General features: G+C 43.1%; 1 protein-coding gene and 1 long non-coding RNA gene across 2 annotated transcripts in view; one reads left to right on the forward strand and one right to left on the reverse strand.

Annotated features, from left to right (window-relative positions):
• LOC141756488 (uncharacterized) overlaps positions 1 to 18,868 on the reverse strand; it is a 181,940-nt gene that overhangs the window by 124,308 nt on the left and 38,764 nt on the right. The gene's annotated exons all lie outside the window — the stretch shown is intronic.
• On the forward strand, positions 375 to 16,873 carry thbs1b (thrombospondin 1b). The gene is made up of 23 exons (XM_074614906.1): positions 375 to 568; positions 733 to 817; positions 1,977 to 2,563; positions 3,711 to 3,786; positions 4,118 to 4,201; positions 4,340 to 4,449; positions 5,047 to 5,172; positions 7,110 to 7,206; positions 8,011 to 8,184; positions 9,111 to 9,287; positions 9,368 to 9,541; positions 9,762 to 9,889; positions 10,015 to 10,167; positions 10,391 to 10,609; positions 11,166 to 11,273; positions 11,602 to 11,761; positions 11,891 to 12,009; positions 13,067 to 13,301; positions 13,408 to 13,635; positions 13,727 to 13,998; positions 14,549 to 14,646; positions 14,756 to 14,895; positions 14,990 to 16,873. Exons 2-23 carry the CDS (start codon positions 754 to 756, stop codon positions 14,995 to 14,997), a joined length of 3,537 nt encoding a protein of 1,178 aa, XP_074471007.1. The 5' UTR covers positions 375 to 568; positions 733 to 753; the 3' UTR covers positions 14,998 to 16,873.

Consider the following 18,868-nt stretch of genomic DNA (forward strand, 5'->3'; position numbering starts at 1 on the left):
TGTGACCTAAAATTATGCACTTATGCAACTTATTTTTTCACTTCATTTCACTTTGCATACAAAAGAGACACTGTGGAATATCACAGTGTGCTTATGGGAATCTCTGAGGTAGAAATGTTGCTGAAGACTGATGGATGGACGCTGTGAGAGGAAACACTGGTCCATTAAAAGTCTGAGTGCAACACACTGAAGTTGTTCTCTCTCTCTCTCTCTCTCTCTCTATGTCTCTCTCTTTCTCTCTCTCTCTCTCTCTGTCTCTCTCTCTCTCTAAGAGGATAAGCTCGTCCCTTTTTTCTCCCCTCTCTCTGATTGGTCGATGCCACTTCTTAGGAATGGCATCAAACTATTTAAAACGCACTTTGTCCCCCTCGGCTTTAAAAGGGAGTTTTTAAGCGGTCGATACCAGAAGAGGACAAGTTTTCAATCAACAAGAAAAAAAATATTATTTTTCTTCTTTTCACGGTGGAACTTTTCTTTTTGAAATAAATCTTGAGGATTATTGCTGGATTTCTAATTTTTCTTTTGCAGGATTTTATTCCTTTTTGCTCTGCTGTTTTCCTTGAAGCAGGTGAGTGGCACTTATTCTAAGGAGTGCGACTATTTCTGCGGCTAATTATTGATTTCTGAGCGACTTTATTATTCATTTATTGATGTTTTTTCAACCTGTTGCTCACTTTGAATGACATTATTGTTATAAAATGGTTAGATTGTTGTTGTTTTGTCGTCACACAGGCAGCAGGTTGGAGCTTCATCATGAAGTTGACAGGGATCTTTTTGCTCTTGATGCTTTGGAGCTGCGAGAGCGCGCGAGTCGCAGGTGAGTTTGAACTGAGTGCTTCAATCTGAATTTTTTATTATGGGAGTCTGGTGTGGTTTTAAAAAAGTTCACAGTGTATTGAAGCTGTCAGACTGCTTCTTATTATTAATGAGCATTTATAATGCTCATTATAACAGTCTTTTACTCATGGATTTTATCTTGGTCTCTGTCTGTGGATATGTGTGAGATTTTGTTGCCTGCTCTGTTGACCTGTTTTTATTCTGTTTTTATTCTGGACTATGTCTGTAAAGCACTTTGGTCAGCTCATGTTATTTTTTTTATTTTTTTAACTTAGTTTTTATTGCAGTTCCAGCAACTTATACAATCATCATCTCATTCTTCAATGTGAACTTGTTATTAAGATAAGATAAGATAAGATAAGATAAGATAAGATAAGATAAGATAAGATAAGATGAACCTTTATTAATCCCGGGAGGGAAATTCAGGTTTCAAAGCAGCAACATCAGCAAACAGAGTGAAACACAGGAGAGGTATAAAGGTATACAAAAATTATTTAAAAAAAACAATAGTAGAGATATAAAAGATACAGAGTGAATGGGTGAACATAGTGTGTGCAGTCTGTCAATAAATAAATGTAATATGTACATATGTGCAGTCTATAAAGTAAGTGGTATATAGGATGTATAGTGTAAAGTAAGTGGTATATAGGATGTATAGTGTATATAGGATGTATAGTGTAAAGTAAGTGCATATAGGATGTATAGTGTAAAGTAAGTGCATATAGGATGTATAGTGCATATAGGATGTATAGTGTAAAGTAAGTGTATATAGGATGTATAGTGTAAAGTAAGTGTATATAGGATGTATAGTGTAAAGTAAGTGTATATAGGATGTATAGTGTAAAGTAAGTGCATATAGGATGTATAGTGTATATAGGATGTATAGTGTAAAGTAAGTGCATATAGGATGTATAGTGTAAAGTAAGTTTAAAGTGTAAAGTAAGTGCATATAGGATGTATAGTGTATATAGGATGTATAGTGTAAAGTAAGTGTAAAGTGCGCCAGTGGTTAGAGTCCAAGATGGTTGCAGATAGTGCATGTTTAAAGGTAGAGTCTGGTGTGGTTTTAAAAAAGTTCACAGTGTATTGAAGCTGTGAGACAAAGACTGACTGCTTCTTCTTATTCTTCCCCCTCGCAGAGAGTCGAGACGACAACAGCGTGTTTGACTTGTTCGAGCTCGTCCAGATCCCGAAGAAGAAGAACAATGGAGTCAGTCCGGTGAAGAACCACGGGGTCACCCTGGTGAAAGGAGACGACCCGTACAGCCCCGCCTACAAGATTCTCAACCCAGACCTGATCCCCCCGGTCCCCGAGAGCAGCTTCAGGGACCTGATCGACTCCATCCACGCCGAGAGAGGCTTCCTCCTCCTGCTCAACTTCAAGCAGTTCAGGCGGACCAGAGGAAGCCTGCTGACCGTGGAGAAGCGCGATGGATCCGGACCCGTGTTTGAAATTGTCTCCAACGGCAAGGCAAACACCTTGGACATCGTGTTCTCCACCGAGAACAAGCAGCAGGTGGTGTCCATCGAGGACGTGGATCTGGCCACGGCTCACTGGAAGAATATCACGCTGTTCGTGCAGGAGGACCGGGCGCAGCTGTACGTAGGGTGCGAGGAGGTGAACACCGCCGAGCTGGACGCGCCCATCCAGAGCATCCTGACGCTGGAGACGCCGGACAGCGCGCAGCTCCGGATCGGCAAGGGAGCCGTGGGGGACAAGTTCTTGGTGAGCGCACTGGGGGTCATTATAGAAGGGAGATTGAGTTTTATTTCACAGAGGCAATTAGTCACGTCGCTTTTTAATGTTGTCAGCAGAGAGTTTTGTTTAAAAAGGCAAATGCGTAATTATGTCCAAATAAATAAATATGATAATAATAAAGCTGCGAGCAGCGCTGAACGGGCCCTCGCACCTCCCCGCGCATCGGGGGTGCTGGCGGGACGCCGACCGACACGGCCAGGCACAGTGAAACGGAAACTCTGATGAGCGTCATGACGCCTGCCACAAGACTCTACAACAAACAGTTCACGAATTATGAAAGGGGGCGTGGCTAATGTGTAGGGGGCGGGGCTACCCTTCACCAATGAAACAGGAACTCTCTGCTGAGTGATATGACACCTCCCACAAGATTCTACGACAAACGCTTCATGAGTTATGAAAGGGGGTGTGGCTTACATCTTGGGGCGGGGCTATGAGTATATTTTTGCATGTACATGTCCTCAAGACTGGACCTTTAATATGCGTGAGAGATCTGGGGCAGATCGGACTATGTACAGTTGAGTTACAACAACTTCCTGTTTCATGGCGAATGGCTCAAAATGGCCAGCACGCCACGGTCAGGTCGTTCAGTGAAAACTCACCATTTTGATAACTTTTCATCCTCAAGGTCTTAAGATGGTCCTGACCAAATTTCAAGTCGATCTGATTAAATCTGTAGGAGTTCGTTAAAGTACACAGCCTATAAAACGCAAAAAATTGGCGAAAATCGCACATTAAATAAAAAATGGCTGACTTCCTGTTGAGTTTTGGGCATACCTCCAAGAGGCTTTTTTGTGCGTCACCACATGTTACATCTGTCTGCCAAATTGCATACATGTAGGTGAAACCTCAGCGAGGGGCTCAATTTTTACAGAGTTAGATGATCGTATCTCTATAGGAAGTTGCATTCCAGAGTTTGGGAGCCCTGACAGCAAAAGCCTGATGGATCATATGATCTCAGACCACATACAGGTGTATAGGGTGTTAAGAGATCCATTATATATTCTGGGGTCAGACCAAGTTGTGCTTTAAAAGTGAGCAATTTTAAAGATGAGGATGATTATTTTACTTACTGATGTACCTGATTATATCCTAAACTGAACATCTATACTTGCAGGGGGTGCTACAAAACGTGCGCTTTGTGTTTGGAGCATCACTGGACGCCGTCCTCCGCAACAAAGGATGCCAAAGCTGTAAGTATCAGACATCTACTCATCTGCTTCATGTACTGCCGAGTCCTAGCCAGTCCCTATCAAATAATTGTGCTGATTTCTACATACAAACCCGGCCTGGGAAGCTGTTTACCACTTGTTGTCACAGGAATGCCAGCTTACAAATATCTCTGGGTGCTGTGGTCTCAAAGTATGTTCTCTGGGCTGTGCAGTATTACTTTTCATAACGATTTATTGCAGTCTGGGGTGTGTGTAACATGTGAAGAACAATAACCTCCCTCATCAGTAAGTGAACTAATGATGAGTGTGCAAATATGTGGTTTGATTTATCGTGTTGTTCTTCTTCTTTCAGCCATGACGACGGACTCCATGATCCTGGAGAACCTCAACGGCTCCTCGGCAATCAGAACCGAGTACACTGGACACAAGACTAAAGGTGAACACTGCTGTGATACTGGCTCATGTCTGTTCATTCGACTCCAGCCTAAAGACTGACCAGACTACACTAGAAATGAGATTTTTTTACTGCCAATTCATGCCCTTCTTCCCTCCCTGTGTTTCTGCTCTGGCGAAGACCTGCAGATGGTCTGCGGCTTCTCCTGTGAGGATCTGGTCAGCATGTTTAAGGAGCTGAAGGGCCTCGGCGTGGTGGTCAAGGAGCTGTCCAATGAACTCCGCCAGCTGGTAAGGAAGGAAGGAAACCCGCCAGACCGTCTGGTGGCAGAGTGCAGGAGACAGTCTGCCTGTCTGCTGCCGTTGTGCGTGTTTGTTAGATGTGTCCGGTCTCTGGGTTACCGTCACCATGTGTGTACAGTCATCCAGCAAAATAACATTAAACACATATCAGCTAAGGAGATGTGGTAACTCTTAACATATTGGTCCAGTTTTGCACTGTAAAATCAGATTCATTGTTAATCAAATGAGGTTAAGAATACTTAGAAAACAAGGGAGCCTGTTGAGGTTTTATGCATTTTGTAGTGAAATAAACAAACTTATATAAAGTTCTACTCAAACATATTTTCCCTCTGAATCATGTTGTGCTTGTTTGAATTAACAATATCTACATATCCTCCTCTATAACTGTTTTTATAAGCTTATAAACAACTCCGTACTCATGCTCGTTTTATTTCCTGAATGTGGTGTAAGTTTAAACACATGTTTATTATACAGTAAACTTTAATAGGAAAAGTAGTTATTGCCAAGGCAACAACTAATTGGGATCAAAATGATCAATAAATAATATCTGTGTTTTGTCTGTTTCTCCTGCCCCTCCCCTCCCAGACGGATGAGAACAAGCTGATTAAGACCCGCATCGGCATTCACAGCGGCGTCTGCCTCCACAACGGCATCGTGCACAAGAACAGAGACGAGTGGACCGTCGACGACTGCACCGAGTGCACTTGTCAGGTGAGATCTCCAGTGTGTTAAGTACTTAAACACGCGTGTGAAGGGATGCACTCTGTGCTCCGACTTGTTTGTACACGCTCACACACACACACACTCGTATGCAAAGACAACTGAGGCGCACACACACACACCCACTTACCACCACTCAACCAGTAATTAGTGGTGTGAAGGCCTGGCTGAAGGCCAACAGCCTTTACTGTTGTAATGAGAGGTCTGTTGACAGAAGTTCAACTCCAGTGAGTCCTAGAGGGACTTGACCAGGCTTTAAGTGATGCATTGTAATTAATAACAAGACCTTGGCTCTGACAAGTGGAAAGAAGGGATGGCAGGGAAGAATCATGCATTTTATATATGGAAAAAAATCGATTCACATATGTATTATGATTTTTTATTGCCAGAATCGATATATTTGCTTCATTTAAGTCTATGCGCAGGAAGAAGAAAGTTATTGCTTTTATTGTTGTAGTCTGAGTAACGTGACGTCATATCCATCCGTCACCAAAACAAAGCCCCAGTGAGCCGAAACGACAATGTAGAAAGCGGCGGAGGGTCGGCGTGGATACGACCTGCACCCTCACATGTTAAATCCAAAGTGTTAAACACTACACATACAGTAAAGTATGGAAACACTTTGGGTTTCACACAGAGCTAGACATCATGGCTAAAGCTGCAAGCTGCATGCTAACTCTGTCATGGACAGGAAACGTTATCGTATTGCGGTGACGTGCGGTCAAGCCGGCCGTCACTCTCATCTCCGTGGTGAAATCGGCCGACGCTACAACTGTAGAGCACCCATATACTGACATGTTAAATGCATTCAAACGGCTCCGATGGAGCGGACCATGGATGTATAAAGAAAACGGAGCTGACAGGAGAGCTAGAGACGGACTTGGCAAAGTTAGCAGAAGTATACCCGTGTGGCTACGTCCGGTTTTCAAAATAAGGTGTTAACAAAGGGAACTGTATATACAAAATACATATATGGAAATAAGATTGATGGATTATATACATCAGAAGTATAAAACACATGTCCCTTATAAATTAAAAGAAAATACCACTAATTTGATAGAGAAATGTATTAATAAATAATGCCTGACAATGACTGATATATTTGACTTCAGGACATCTCTGACTATATACATGCTGAAAATCAAACATTTTACTGTATTAATTTAGATATTTTTTCAAAGTAAAAGTCCCTAGAAGTGTATAAAAAAGTTAACAAAATCACAATAAATCATAATACTTGTAGAATCAGAATACATGTCGAATCGGCACCCAAATATCGTGATACTATTGAATTAGGAGATAGGTGTATAGCCTTAATAGGCTCTATTTCCTCATTTCCTCCTCTACTGATACACTAGTTGTCCCTGTTTCCCCTTTTCTTCCCTGTCAGTGATGAGCTCCAGCAGGAAGAGCATTAGCATGCATAGTTAGAGGCAGTTGTTATCCCTGAGTCATTCACAGTGCACCCACACAGGTTGTGCTGGCAGGCTGACTTTACTTGTTTGGGGCTCAGCGCCCAGTCCGGCTCCACAGCGAAACCGACTTCCATTATTAGGACTTTGGCCTCGTTCCCACCCTCCCCTGACCCAGTGGGCAGGTGGCGGTCTGCTGGGGTCTCCGTTCTCAGCCAGCATCCTGCTTTTTTAGCTTTTCTGGCACGGTGGATCTGTGCAAACTCAGATGTTGAGTTTTAATGAGTTGGTTGCACGGACATGGACTAAGACTTGGATACCCTGCAACACGCACTAATTAAAAAAGGTTTACACAACAATCAGCTCCACATTAGTGACACGGCTCTGTAGTGTCTCAATTCCATTTGGAAAGGGGTTTAACTCAGCACATGGACATAATTTGGAAGAAAGTTTCTGGGTGATATTATATATTTGAGCATGTGTTTAACTATACATTTGTTCCCTGTGCTTGTGCAGAACTCTGCTACCGTGTGCCGCAGGATCTCCTGCCCTCTGATCTCCTGTGCTAATGCTACAGTTCCTGATGGACAGTGCTGCCCACGCTGTGGAACACGTAAGCATTTCTGCATAGCTGCAATTACACTTATGTAAACCTGCACTGTAAGCTCCCGTATAAATGGCCCCTAAGGTAGAATGTATACGTTTCAACTAACAGGTGAAGCTTTCAAACACTGCCCCATTCACAGTGAGAGCCGTTTCTATGGTATTTGCCATATAAAACAAAAAGCCACAAATATTTCTCTGAATGTATAGGTTTTTTATTCCAGAGGAAACATGTTAACTTTAGAGCTGATTTAAACTGCAATAACATCCGAGGAAATGAAAGGGTGCTTATGTGTTTGGAACATTGGCGCTTTGTGCTCCAAAACATCTTTGAAATGGCTGTAATTTGCCAAATTGCTTAAAGCGGGATGGAAAATTGGTGGGCTGTTTAGTGAAGCCATCTTCTACATGAGGAGAAGTGACATGTTCTTCATACCTATGCAGGCTTGGCTTCCCTAAAACCTAAATAAACAGACCTCAGGCACTTGTTGAAGTCATTACACACCCAGGGCCATGGTTGCTAAATGTGTTTCCTCTTTAGGAAAACATTAAGGGGCATCCCTATGTGTCCTGAGGACAGTGGTCCTTTCTGTTTCTGTCTGTGCCTTCCCTCTCAACAGACGGCCTTCTATCTGTCCAACTCCCAGCTAAATCCACACTATTAGCCCTCCGCTTTAAGAGCTTTCCCTCCTCATTTGGGCTCGGGGGTGTTTGTGAGGGGGTGCTGCCTCGCTGGAATAGCTCTTTTATTGTCTCCCTCTTTCTCTCTCTCTTTCTCTCTCTCTCATACTCTCTCCCTGTCCCTCCTGCTCAGCGAGCGACTCTGCAGAAGACGGCTGGTCGCAGTGGTCTGAATGGACCCATTGTTCCGTGTCATGTGGGCGGGGCGTCCAGCAGCGTGGGCGCTCCTGCGACCGTATCAATAACAACTGCGAGGGCACCTCTGTGCAGACCCGCGACTGCTACCTCCAGGAGTGTGACAAGCGATGTGAGTTAACACAACAGACTCTCACCCATCAGCCAAAACACAAACCAATGACTAGAACCTGTTAAACAGCCAGCCTTATTTACATGGAGTTATCGGAGAGTTTACTTTGAGTCGTCTGCTATAATATATAGGGCTGGGACGATACACCTATCTCCCGATTCGATACTAATACGACACTTGGGTGTCGACTCGATATGTATTGAGATTTTTAAGTATTGTGATCCTGCAAGAATTGCGATCGATATGATTTATTTTTGTTAACTTTTTTAACACTAGACCACGGGAAAAAGTTAAATCATACACTTCTAGGGACTTTTACTTTGGAAAATATCTAAATTGATACAGTAAAAATGTTTGATTTCCAGCATGTATGTAGTCACAGATGTCCTGAAGTCAAATATATCAGTCATTATTTATAAAAATGTTTCCAGCAACCCAATAATCAAAGACATTTCCCTCACAAATTCTTTCTAATTTATAAGGGACATGTAATGTTTTATACTTCTGGTGAATATAATCCAATCAATCCTATTTCCATGTATGTATTTTGTATAAACAGTTCCCTTTGTTAACACCTTATTTTGACGTAGTCACACGTGTATACTTCTGCTAACTTCGCCAAGTCCATCGCAAGCTCTTACTGTTAGGTCCGGTCTCTTTATACATCCATGGTCAGCTACATCAGGGTCGTTTGAATGCATTTAACATAAATGTCAGTATATGGGTGCTCTACAGTTGTAACGTCGGACAATTTGACCATGGAGATGTGAGTGGCGGCTCCTACTGTTAAACAGCCAGCCTAATTTACATGTAGTTATCTGAGAGTTTACTTTGAGTTGTGTGCCATAATATATGACAGAGTGCCACAGTAGTCCATCGCTTTGCTTCTTGATTACTGACCTCTGACCTTTCTTTGCGGCCATCAGTCAAGCAGGACGGCAACTGGAGCCATTGGTCACCCTGGTCATCCTGCTCTGTCACTTGTGATACTGGTCTCATCACCCGTATCCGCCTCTGCAACTCCCCCATCCCTCAGCTCGGAGGCAAGGAGTGCGAGGGAGAGGGCCGGCAAAACAATTTCTGCGAGAAATCTCCGTGCCCCAGTAAGTCTGATATTCCTGCTTGCATTTTGTGTGTTGCACACAGCAAGGATACAAATTAATCAGCTTTTCGTCTTCCTCAGTCAATGGCAACTGGGGACCGTGGTCGCCATGGGATGCCTGCAGTCTCACCTGTGGAGATGGTGAGCGGACTCGTAAACGCCTGTGCAATGACCCCGAGCCACAATACGGTGGCAAAGAGTGCGTCGGTAACATCAAACAGAGAGAGCAGTGCAACAAGAAAGCCTGTCCAATTGGTGAGGCATTTTAATCACTTACAGAGCTTCTCAAATTGGTTTATTTTAAACATGCTGTTTTTACTGTGCTTAAAATCATTATATTACCGTTGTTGTTTTGGCATCTTATTCAGTTATGTTTTTCATTTACTGAGATCTCCCTTCACAATGAGATCATTGCTGGAAAGGGATTTACATCTGCATAACACCATTGATAATGAGCCAACATTGCTGTTCTCAGATGGGTGCCTGTCCAACCCCTGCTTCGCTGGAGCCAAGTGCACCAGTTTCCCTGATGGTTCCTGGAAATGTGGAAAGTGTCCAGCTGGCTACACTGGCAACGGTATCAAGTGTAAAGATCTGGATGAGGTAAAAACAAATTCCTTAGACATCGTATTATGCTTTTATCAGGCACAAACATGGTTTGATGTCTGTTTCAACATCTACCAAGTCTTAATTATCTCAACGGATGTTCTTTTTTATCCTAAAAACAGTGCAAGGAGGTCCCGGACGCTTGCTTTGAGTTTAATGGCGCGCACCGCTGTGAGAACACAGATCCTGGCTACAACTGTCTGCCCTGCCCTCCTCGCTATTCAGGACCCCAACCGTTTGGCAGAGGAGTGGAGCAGGCTGCTGCTAAGAAACAGGCAAGTGCAGTCTTGTATTTGTGTCGAGCAGCCAATCAGGGAACAGCAAATTGCAAATGCTCTTGCAAAAAGAGATATGACGCATGATAAAGAATTTAATATTGACAACAGGAATAACTGGTACTATTAAATTTGCGTCTCCAGGGCACGTTCATGCTCATTTATTGTGATGAATGTCTGATCACTGATGATTCAAACTATGCATCCCTCTTTCCCTCTCCAGGTGTGCACGCCACGTAATCCCTGCCTGGATGGAAGCCACGACTGCAACAAAAACGCCCGCTGCAACTACCTCGGACACTTCGCCGATCAAATGTACCGCTGCGAGTGCAAGCCAGGCTATGCTGGCAACGGCCATATCTGCGGAGAGGACACTGATCTGGATGGATGGCCCAACGCTGATCTGGTTTGCGTGGAGAACGCCACCTATCACTGCAAAAAGGTACATAGTGGTGAAGCAGCGAGGCTCTAATCTGTCCTGTGAAGCAAAGTAGGGCTGTGTATATGCAAGAATCTAGTGATACGATACTTATCATGATACAGGGGTTACGATTCAATATTTTGCGACATATTGTGATACTGTCAGTAAGGGGATATATTGCGATTTCTAAAATCTAATTCTATGAAACAAGGTCATGGTATAAGAACCCACCACCATATGCATAATATCTGAGTAAAAAAAAAAGAGTCTAATGGCTAAAGATAAATTACAACACTGCTATCTAACGGTCAGGGGGTTTAAACACAACACAAAATGAGTCACTGTCTACCTCGAATTGTCTTTGCATGTTAACTAATAATTAAAAACCAATACAGTGTTTGTGCGAATCGATACAGTATCACAAAACATAATATTGCGATACTCAAGTTTATTGATATTTTCTTACACCCCTAAAGCAAAGTCACTTATGAAATGACTGTTTTTGCAGAGTTAAAGTCATATTACTTGTATGTTTGTCATCATCTCTGACTGTCTGGCTGTGTTTTCTGTTATTCAGGACAACTGTCCGAACCTTCCCAACTCTGGGCAGGAAGATTACGACAAGGACGGCATTGGAGATGCTTGTGACAATGATGACGACAATGATGGCATTCCTGACGATAGGGTAAGTAATACTCTCCAGATGTGGCCACAGCAGCATTCATGCCATCTAATAAGAAGACAGGTGGTCAGAGGGAAGAGGAGGGGAGTGGAGGCAGGAAAACAAATGTTTCTCCAAGGCTTGAGCCAAAACCACAAATTCCAACCGACTCTGAAGGAGGTGCACTGTGTGTTTGCTAATCCCAACATTAGATTTGGGACTTGGCCTAAAAATAAAGCACCTTTTCATCCCTCCCTGTAAATAGATCCACTCAGGCTCAGATGGCCAACGCACCTGAAAACCTTTCCTCACCTCTTTCTCTTCCCCTTTGTCTTTCTTTTTTTCCAAACAGGACAACTGTCCGTTCGTGTACAACCCCAGGCAGTACGACTATGACCGTGATGATGTGGGCGACCGCTGTGACAACTGCCCCTACAATAGTAACCCAGACCAAACGGATACAGACAACAACGGAGAGGGAGACGCCTGCGCTGTGGACATTGATGGAGATGGTGAGGACTGGAGAGTTTGATAAAAACTATCTTCTGGAAATCTACATCTTTGTGTGCTGATGTGAGGTCATGCTTTCAGTAATATTTTGTACTTATGTAGTGGCTTTTCCTATCAAATTAATTCCCCAGGCATACTGAATGAGAAGGACAACTGCCCCCATGTGTACAATGTGGACCAGAGAGACACAGATATGGACGGAGTGGGAGACATGTGTGATAACTGCCCTCTGGAACATAATCCTGATCAGGTGTGTGGACACACCGCCCATTCCCCATTTCCTTCCACCTCACCCACCAACAATAATCCACATTCATCTCCCCGCCTTTCTCTGTAGCTCAGCATATATCTGTCTTTCAATTGAGACAGAGCCTCAGTGGTTAGCCTGTGTAGCTGTCTAAGCTTTATCGCACCATGTAAAGGTGGAGTAAATCCTGTATGCAGCTCAAGGGCACATCAGTTCAATAAGGCGTGGTGGGGGGGCAAGGGGTCTTTTCAATGGCCCATTGACGTTAGCTGGCTAATGTGAGGGAAGAGGCCCTAGGCTGGATATTACTGAGGAATGGGCTGGCCCTGGGTGGTGTGCATACCCAGGGCCTGCTCAGTCCACCTGTGCTATGCTACACTGAGAAATAGGAATGTGTTGAACAACGGGACTCAGGAAAAGGATGGGGGAAGGAGGGGCAAGTCTAAATCTACACTGATGTGGTCTCTAAAGAGTGAATAAAGAGTGAATTGCACGCTGCAATTAAAGGCCAAAAGAGACAAGTCTAGACATGGACGCAGCAATGTTACATGCCACAAAAATGCCTCGTCAAAAGTTGAGATCTAAGTGAGATTTTTGACAGCAGAATTATGGTTCTACACGGTTACTCAAATCCTCGCATCCCACCTTTCATCTCCTTCCATTCATCCCCCTTGCCCTTATTATTTCGTAGCGCCGCAGGGTGTGTCTTGTCCTGCCGAGTAGCGCTAGCATGACTTCGCCCTTCACTAAAGATGCTGGAGGTGCTCAACAAGCAAATTGGAGTAGGAGGAGCAGCAGAGTCTTGTGGAGTTTGATTTTCAGTAGCTAAAACCCGCTGACAGATCTTGGACAAATTGAGCTTGGCAGCTTTACAAAAGTGATCCAGCCTAAGGAAAGTCCTCAATGAAAGCAGGAGAGGAGGGATAAGAGAAGAATAGAAACAGGAAACATTGCGGTGAAAGGAAATAAACACAGTGGAATGTAATCACCTATGTTAGCATGCTACTTCATTGTCCCCTTAATCCATATACTAAGTCATAACTCTATTATTTCATTGCAGGTGGATTCAGATGACGACCGGGTGGGAGACAAGTGTGACAGCAACCAGGACATCGACGAGGACGGACACCAGAACAACCTGGACAACTGCCCATACATCCCCAACGCCAACCAGGCTGACCATGACAAGGATGGCAAGGGAGACGCCTGTGACCATGATGACGACAACGATGGCATTCCTGACGACAAGGACAACTGCAGACTGGCCTTCAACCCTGACCAACTGGACACTGATGGTGAGCAAAATGAGCCAACCCTTAAGGACACAGCTGCAATAAGCTACGAAGTCTTCAAAACACCTTTGGTACCATTATTAATGAATATAAAACATGTATTTTTCAGGTGATGGCCGTGGAGATGCTTGCAAAGATGACTTTGACCAAGACAACGTGCCCGACATCTACGACGTGTGCCCAGAGAACTTCGACATTAGCGAGACAGACTTCCGCAAGTTCCAGATGGTTCCTCTGGACCCCAAAGGCACCTCCCAGATTGATCCGAACTGGGTCGTCCGCCATCAGGGCAAAGAGCTGGTGCAGACTGTCAACTGTGACCCTGGCATCGCTGTTGGTAAGTAAAAAGAATGCGTTGCAATTACCTACAAAATGAAGTTATTATTCAGTTGAAATTCTGGTCTCTAACTTGCATTTTTTTCCTTCAGGTTACCACGAGTTCAATTCAGTGGACTTCAGTGGGACTTTCTTCATCAACACAGAGAGGGATGATGATTACGCCGGCTTTGTGTTCGGCTACCAGTCCAGTTCCAGGTTCTACGTGGTGATGTGGAAGCAGATTACGCAGACATACTGGTCGAATAAACCAACCAAAGCCCAGGGCTACTCTGGCCTGTCCATTAAAGTGGTGAACTCCACCACCGGTCCAGGAGAGCACCTCAGGAACGCCCTCTGGCACACAGGAAATACCCCAGGACAGGTAAGACATTTGGTCTTATATACAACGCATCCTCATACAACGGTTCGTATGATATCTTACGAAAAGATATTCCTCATTTTTCGTGCGTTTTCCTAAAAATGTCCAACAAAATACGAAATACTTAGGTTTAGGAAAAGATTGACTTGGTTAGGTTTCAGCAATAAAACTACTTAGGTTTAGGAAATGATCATGGTTTGGGTTAAAATAACTCCAGAACTGACATAATTAAGTACGGAAGTTACATGACAAATAAATCAACGTCTCCTGGGTGAAAGTCAGGTGTTTTTTTGACCCGCCCGTCCATCCTGATCTCCTCCCTACTCGCCATTTGTCGGTCTTTATACTTTATATTTTACCTATATGAATTGATTTCATGGGGTGCATACGAATTACAGTGCTATACTTTTTGTAGGTACAGTATAGTTATGAACGGTGTATGAGAACAGCCTGATTTGGTGGACTTTTGGAGGTTATAACCCCCAATGGATGATTTTAATATAGGGGTGTGTAAAAAGATAAACTCATGGCTGTTTGTTTTCCCATGCTTCAGGTCCGCACTCTCTGGCATGACCCTAAGAACGTTGGATGGAAAGACTTCACCGCCTACAGATGGCATCTGATCCACAGACCGAGAACAGGACTTATTAGGTGGGCCGAGGATGTTAATTAGTCCACATAGAAGATTAATCTTCACATGGGTTTGACATCGAAATTCCAAGCTCACCAACTTACATTTTATTTCCTTTTATTCCCACAGAGTTGTGATGTACGAGGGAAAGAAGATCATGGCAGACTCTGGTAGCATCTATGACAAGACATATGCTGGCGGCAGGCTAGGTCTTTTTGTCTTCTCACAAGAGATGGTATACTTCTCAGACCTCAAGTATGAATGCAGAGGTAAGTCCGTAAAGTCAACTTCCCAGAAAGAATTTGATGTTCTGTTCTTAAGATCTGGGCCATATCCAACTCCCTTTTCTCTTTCTTTTAACAGATGTCTAAATGCACGGCGCAGGAAGCTCTGAGGAATGCACCTTTTTTTTGTATAAAGTATGAACTTATGTATTCTGATGCAAAGTCCAGGGACCGATTTTATCTCCGCAACTCTTCTTTCTGCGGCACGCACACTCGGACGAGGCGGAGGGCACGTGGTCAGCCTCAGGGTAACTTGAAGCTGGTTCGGGCGGAGCACCAACCGGTTGACTGCCAGTTGAGGATCAGAGAGCCCCTTCTCCTCCACCCTTAGCATCCACGAGAGCGGGGAGAGCTGGGGAAAAACAAGCCCTCTAGCTTCGCCAGTAGGACACAAACACCTTTCTATCCCGGCTCCGCCTGCTTTCTCGCTCTCTGAAAGACCTCATTCATCTCTGTGCGGGAACGGCTCCCCATAGACAACTATGCACTTCCAAGCCTTTACATCTCTCTCTCTCTTTCTGTCTCACCTCTTCAGCCTGTGTGCCTTTCCACCTTACCTTCTGGATGGACATCCCAAAGAAAAAAAAACTGATGAAATATTCCCTTTGCTTTACCAGATCTGCCAGGATGTAGATTCTGAATGATACAACGTTTGAGGACTCAGAAGAAGACAGCAATAACATTGTTTAGGGATCTTGGTTGTTGAGGACTTGAGAAAACTGTTGGGGGTTGTTGGCGAGTTAGAAATAAGGGGGACAATATGTTTGTGGTCATGCATGTACTGTATGTTGACGACTGGAACAAGAAAGTGCTTTTACCCATCTACCTAAGAATCTCTGTAGAGAAGAGAAATACTAAATTAAACTTAGGTTAGCTGTATTTTGAACTTACAAGTATCTTTGTAGATGCTGGTGTCTGGTTAACTAAACTCTCAGGGTGAGATGGAAGTGACGACCTTCCCATATTAAACCAGTAAGAACAAAAAAGAAAAGAAAAGAAGAAGCAAGTGTTCCCCTCCAAAATACCCCCCATCCATCAAAACCTTGGTCATTGAAGAGATTTATCTCCCTCACTTTTTGAGGATTTCAATTTGAAATTATGTAAATACATGTAATTTATTGACTCTTGCCTACAATGTAGGTAGCAAAGGAAATTTGCTTTGAAAAAGTAAAAGTAATCCATTCAATATCACAGTGACCCCAAATCAGGTACAACCAGGTGTCGGTGTCTATCATCTCCCGCTGTACAAAGTGAATTAGGTATTCTTCAGATAGGGCTGTTTAGCATGAAGTGTATGTGACTTGTGTGCCTTTTTCTTCAGAGAGAGATGAAAAACAAAGGAAATCTTTGATGTACAAATATTACCTCATTGCTGTTGTATAATTTGATCAAAAAAACACAACCCAAGTACTTTTTTCATATTCCTTTGAAATGATGGACATGTTAGTGCCACTGTAGCATGAGCTGTAAATAATACGACATTTCATATCTAAAAACACGACGAGCTCCCGATCCCGTGATCTACCCCAGTGAAAATGACAGTCAAATGGGAGATTTCTTTTTTTTTTTATAAATAATTTTGCTCTATCATGTATGTCCAATGCTGTTTTTTAGCGGATAAATTATTGTTCTGTTTTGTCTTAGCTGTTTGTGAGAGGTTGATTTATGTGTGTGTGTGCGTGAGTGTAGATAAATGCTATTTAAATAATTTATCAGGATCTGTTGCCTTAACCAAAGGCCACACGTCCATCTGTATAAACGGTTTGCACACTGACGTGAGGATGTTCTGTTCTTTATCGTTTTTACCTTCTTTGTTTTACGGTGTATCATTGTTACCATTATTTTTGTACAATTAGTTTTGCTTGTCTGTAAACATTTTCTTAGTTGTACAAATGCTGTTTTTATTCATAGCGATTATTTTGTTACATACTTCAAGACAATAAATAGTTGTTAAAATTCTCAAGCATGTCTGTGCTTTTGTTTGTCAGATTGTATTTCACTGTTTTTCATCCGGGTTTAAATCCACTGTTGATCAAGTCTAGAAGTTGTTTAGATGACGTGGAGATACAAACATGTTTTACATTAAACACAAACTGGTGAGTCAGACCAGATATACTTCCAACCAGAACACATCATGAAGACAACCGGCTTTGATTAGATCTACTGTAGCGCCAACGCTCAACACTTCAACATAATCAAAGTCAAAATGAGCGGCCGGTTCCCCCAAAGACACAAACAGAGCTGCACTTTCAGGCCTTTCCTCCCTGCAGAGAGGCACACATGGTCTCTCTGTGATGAAGGCCACATGAGGAATGTGACACAGACGTCTGCTCCTCAGCTTGATCTGTCTGACCTCTGTGTGATCTGCTCTGACCTCTGCAGGAGCTTAAACAACACGGAGAGCAAATATTAGACCGACACAAACCTTGACATTGACTGACTGGCTTTAGGATACCAAGGCTAAGAAAGAAATCCACTGGTGAACAAAGTAGCAGGAACACAACACAGCAAGACCACAAACTGTGATCTCATAAATAAGGCTGCCGCAATAACCGCAATATTGCAATACCGCGCTATTGACAAGCCAACCACAGGGGATGGCAAGCAACCGCCACAACCGTTTTTTCTTGTTAAAGTCTTTGCAATGGGAGCACTGCATATTTTGCATATATACGGAGCAAGTACTCTACCTTGTGTGGACATTTTTACTTACTACAGATATTACGTATCATAGCAAACACACGCCACGAAGTGTCTAGCTGGAAAAAAAACGCTGCCCCTCATTGCCCTTCTGTCTTCTGCATTTAACAACAAACAAATATGTCATTAGTTTTTAAAATGGTCAAATTTGTCATTTAAAAAGCAACAATATACCTAATAATAGCCTAACAATAAAGCTTAACTATATAGCACTAAAATCTGGATAGATGTAGTAAATTTGCAAAAACAAAACTGCAATAATACCGCATATCGCGCTGTGTATACAATTATAGGTATAGAGTATAAACACCACTAGTCTCAACACAATTGGAACATCATAAGATTGCAAATGGTAGTGCTGAAATTATTGCACAACTTTTAAGGTGTTCATGTTATTGTATTTACTATTTGTCTGGTTTTTGTGCAGTAACAATTTCCCCATGAGTGCTGATCTTTAATTATGCTGATCTGTTTTGTTTTTTTATTTTGGTGATACCTATCACCTAATTGTTGTCTCCATCTTTATCTGGGCAAACACTGTACTATTTCAGCCTGTTTGTGGGCCTGAATTTTGAGCCGCACGACTCATTTGCGAGTCGGACCGAATCATACAGTGTATGCCCAGCTTTAGTGTGAGGGTGCTTTAACACCTAACCCGTTTGGTTTGTTTAAAACCAACTCAGGTCTGTTTGCCTGGTTAGTACGGTTTGTTTGGGCTGGTGTGAAAGCTGTCAATCGAACCCGGTGGTGCAAACCAACTAACCGAACCAAGACCGCCTGAAAAGGTGGGTTTCGACCCGCTTCCAAGCAGACTCTGGTGCGGTTCGCTTGTGGTGTGAAAGTGAACGAACCAACCACGGGATTTTATGGTAGCAGCTATGTGATTTTAGCATGATTTCAAAAGCTAAACTACTAATAAATCCATTTGCTAATCGTGAAATCTGTGCGGGTATTTTCCCTGATTAATACTGTAGGTCAAAAGCTGTTAAGACTGCTGTGCTTGTATCCGACTGTGTACTTTGTCAGTTCATTAACTCCATTAAAAACTGTGTGACAACGATCCAAACAAACTCAAGGACCCAGTCAAAACAGAGAGAGAACACCAAAACTGGCACCAGCCTGATGTGCCACCAATTAACGAGCAGCAGGGTCCAAAACTCTATTCACTTAACAGTTCACACTTTCCATCTCGCATCAAAAAAAAATGTTTTCTCCTGCAACGCTTATTATATATTAGACGTATTGTCACACAAACCTA

Source organism: Sebastes fasciatus, chromosome 18, assembly GCF_043250625.1.
Source record: "Sebastes fasciatus isolate fSebFas1 chromosome 18, fSebFas1.pri, whole genome shotgun sequence".
NCBI lineage: Eukaryota > Metazoa > Chordata > Actinopteri > Perciformes > Sebastidae > Sebastes > Sebastes fasciatus.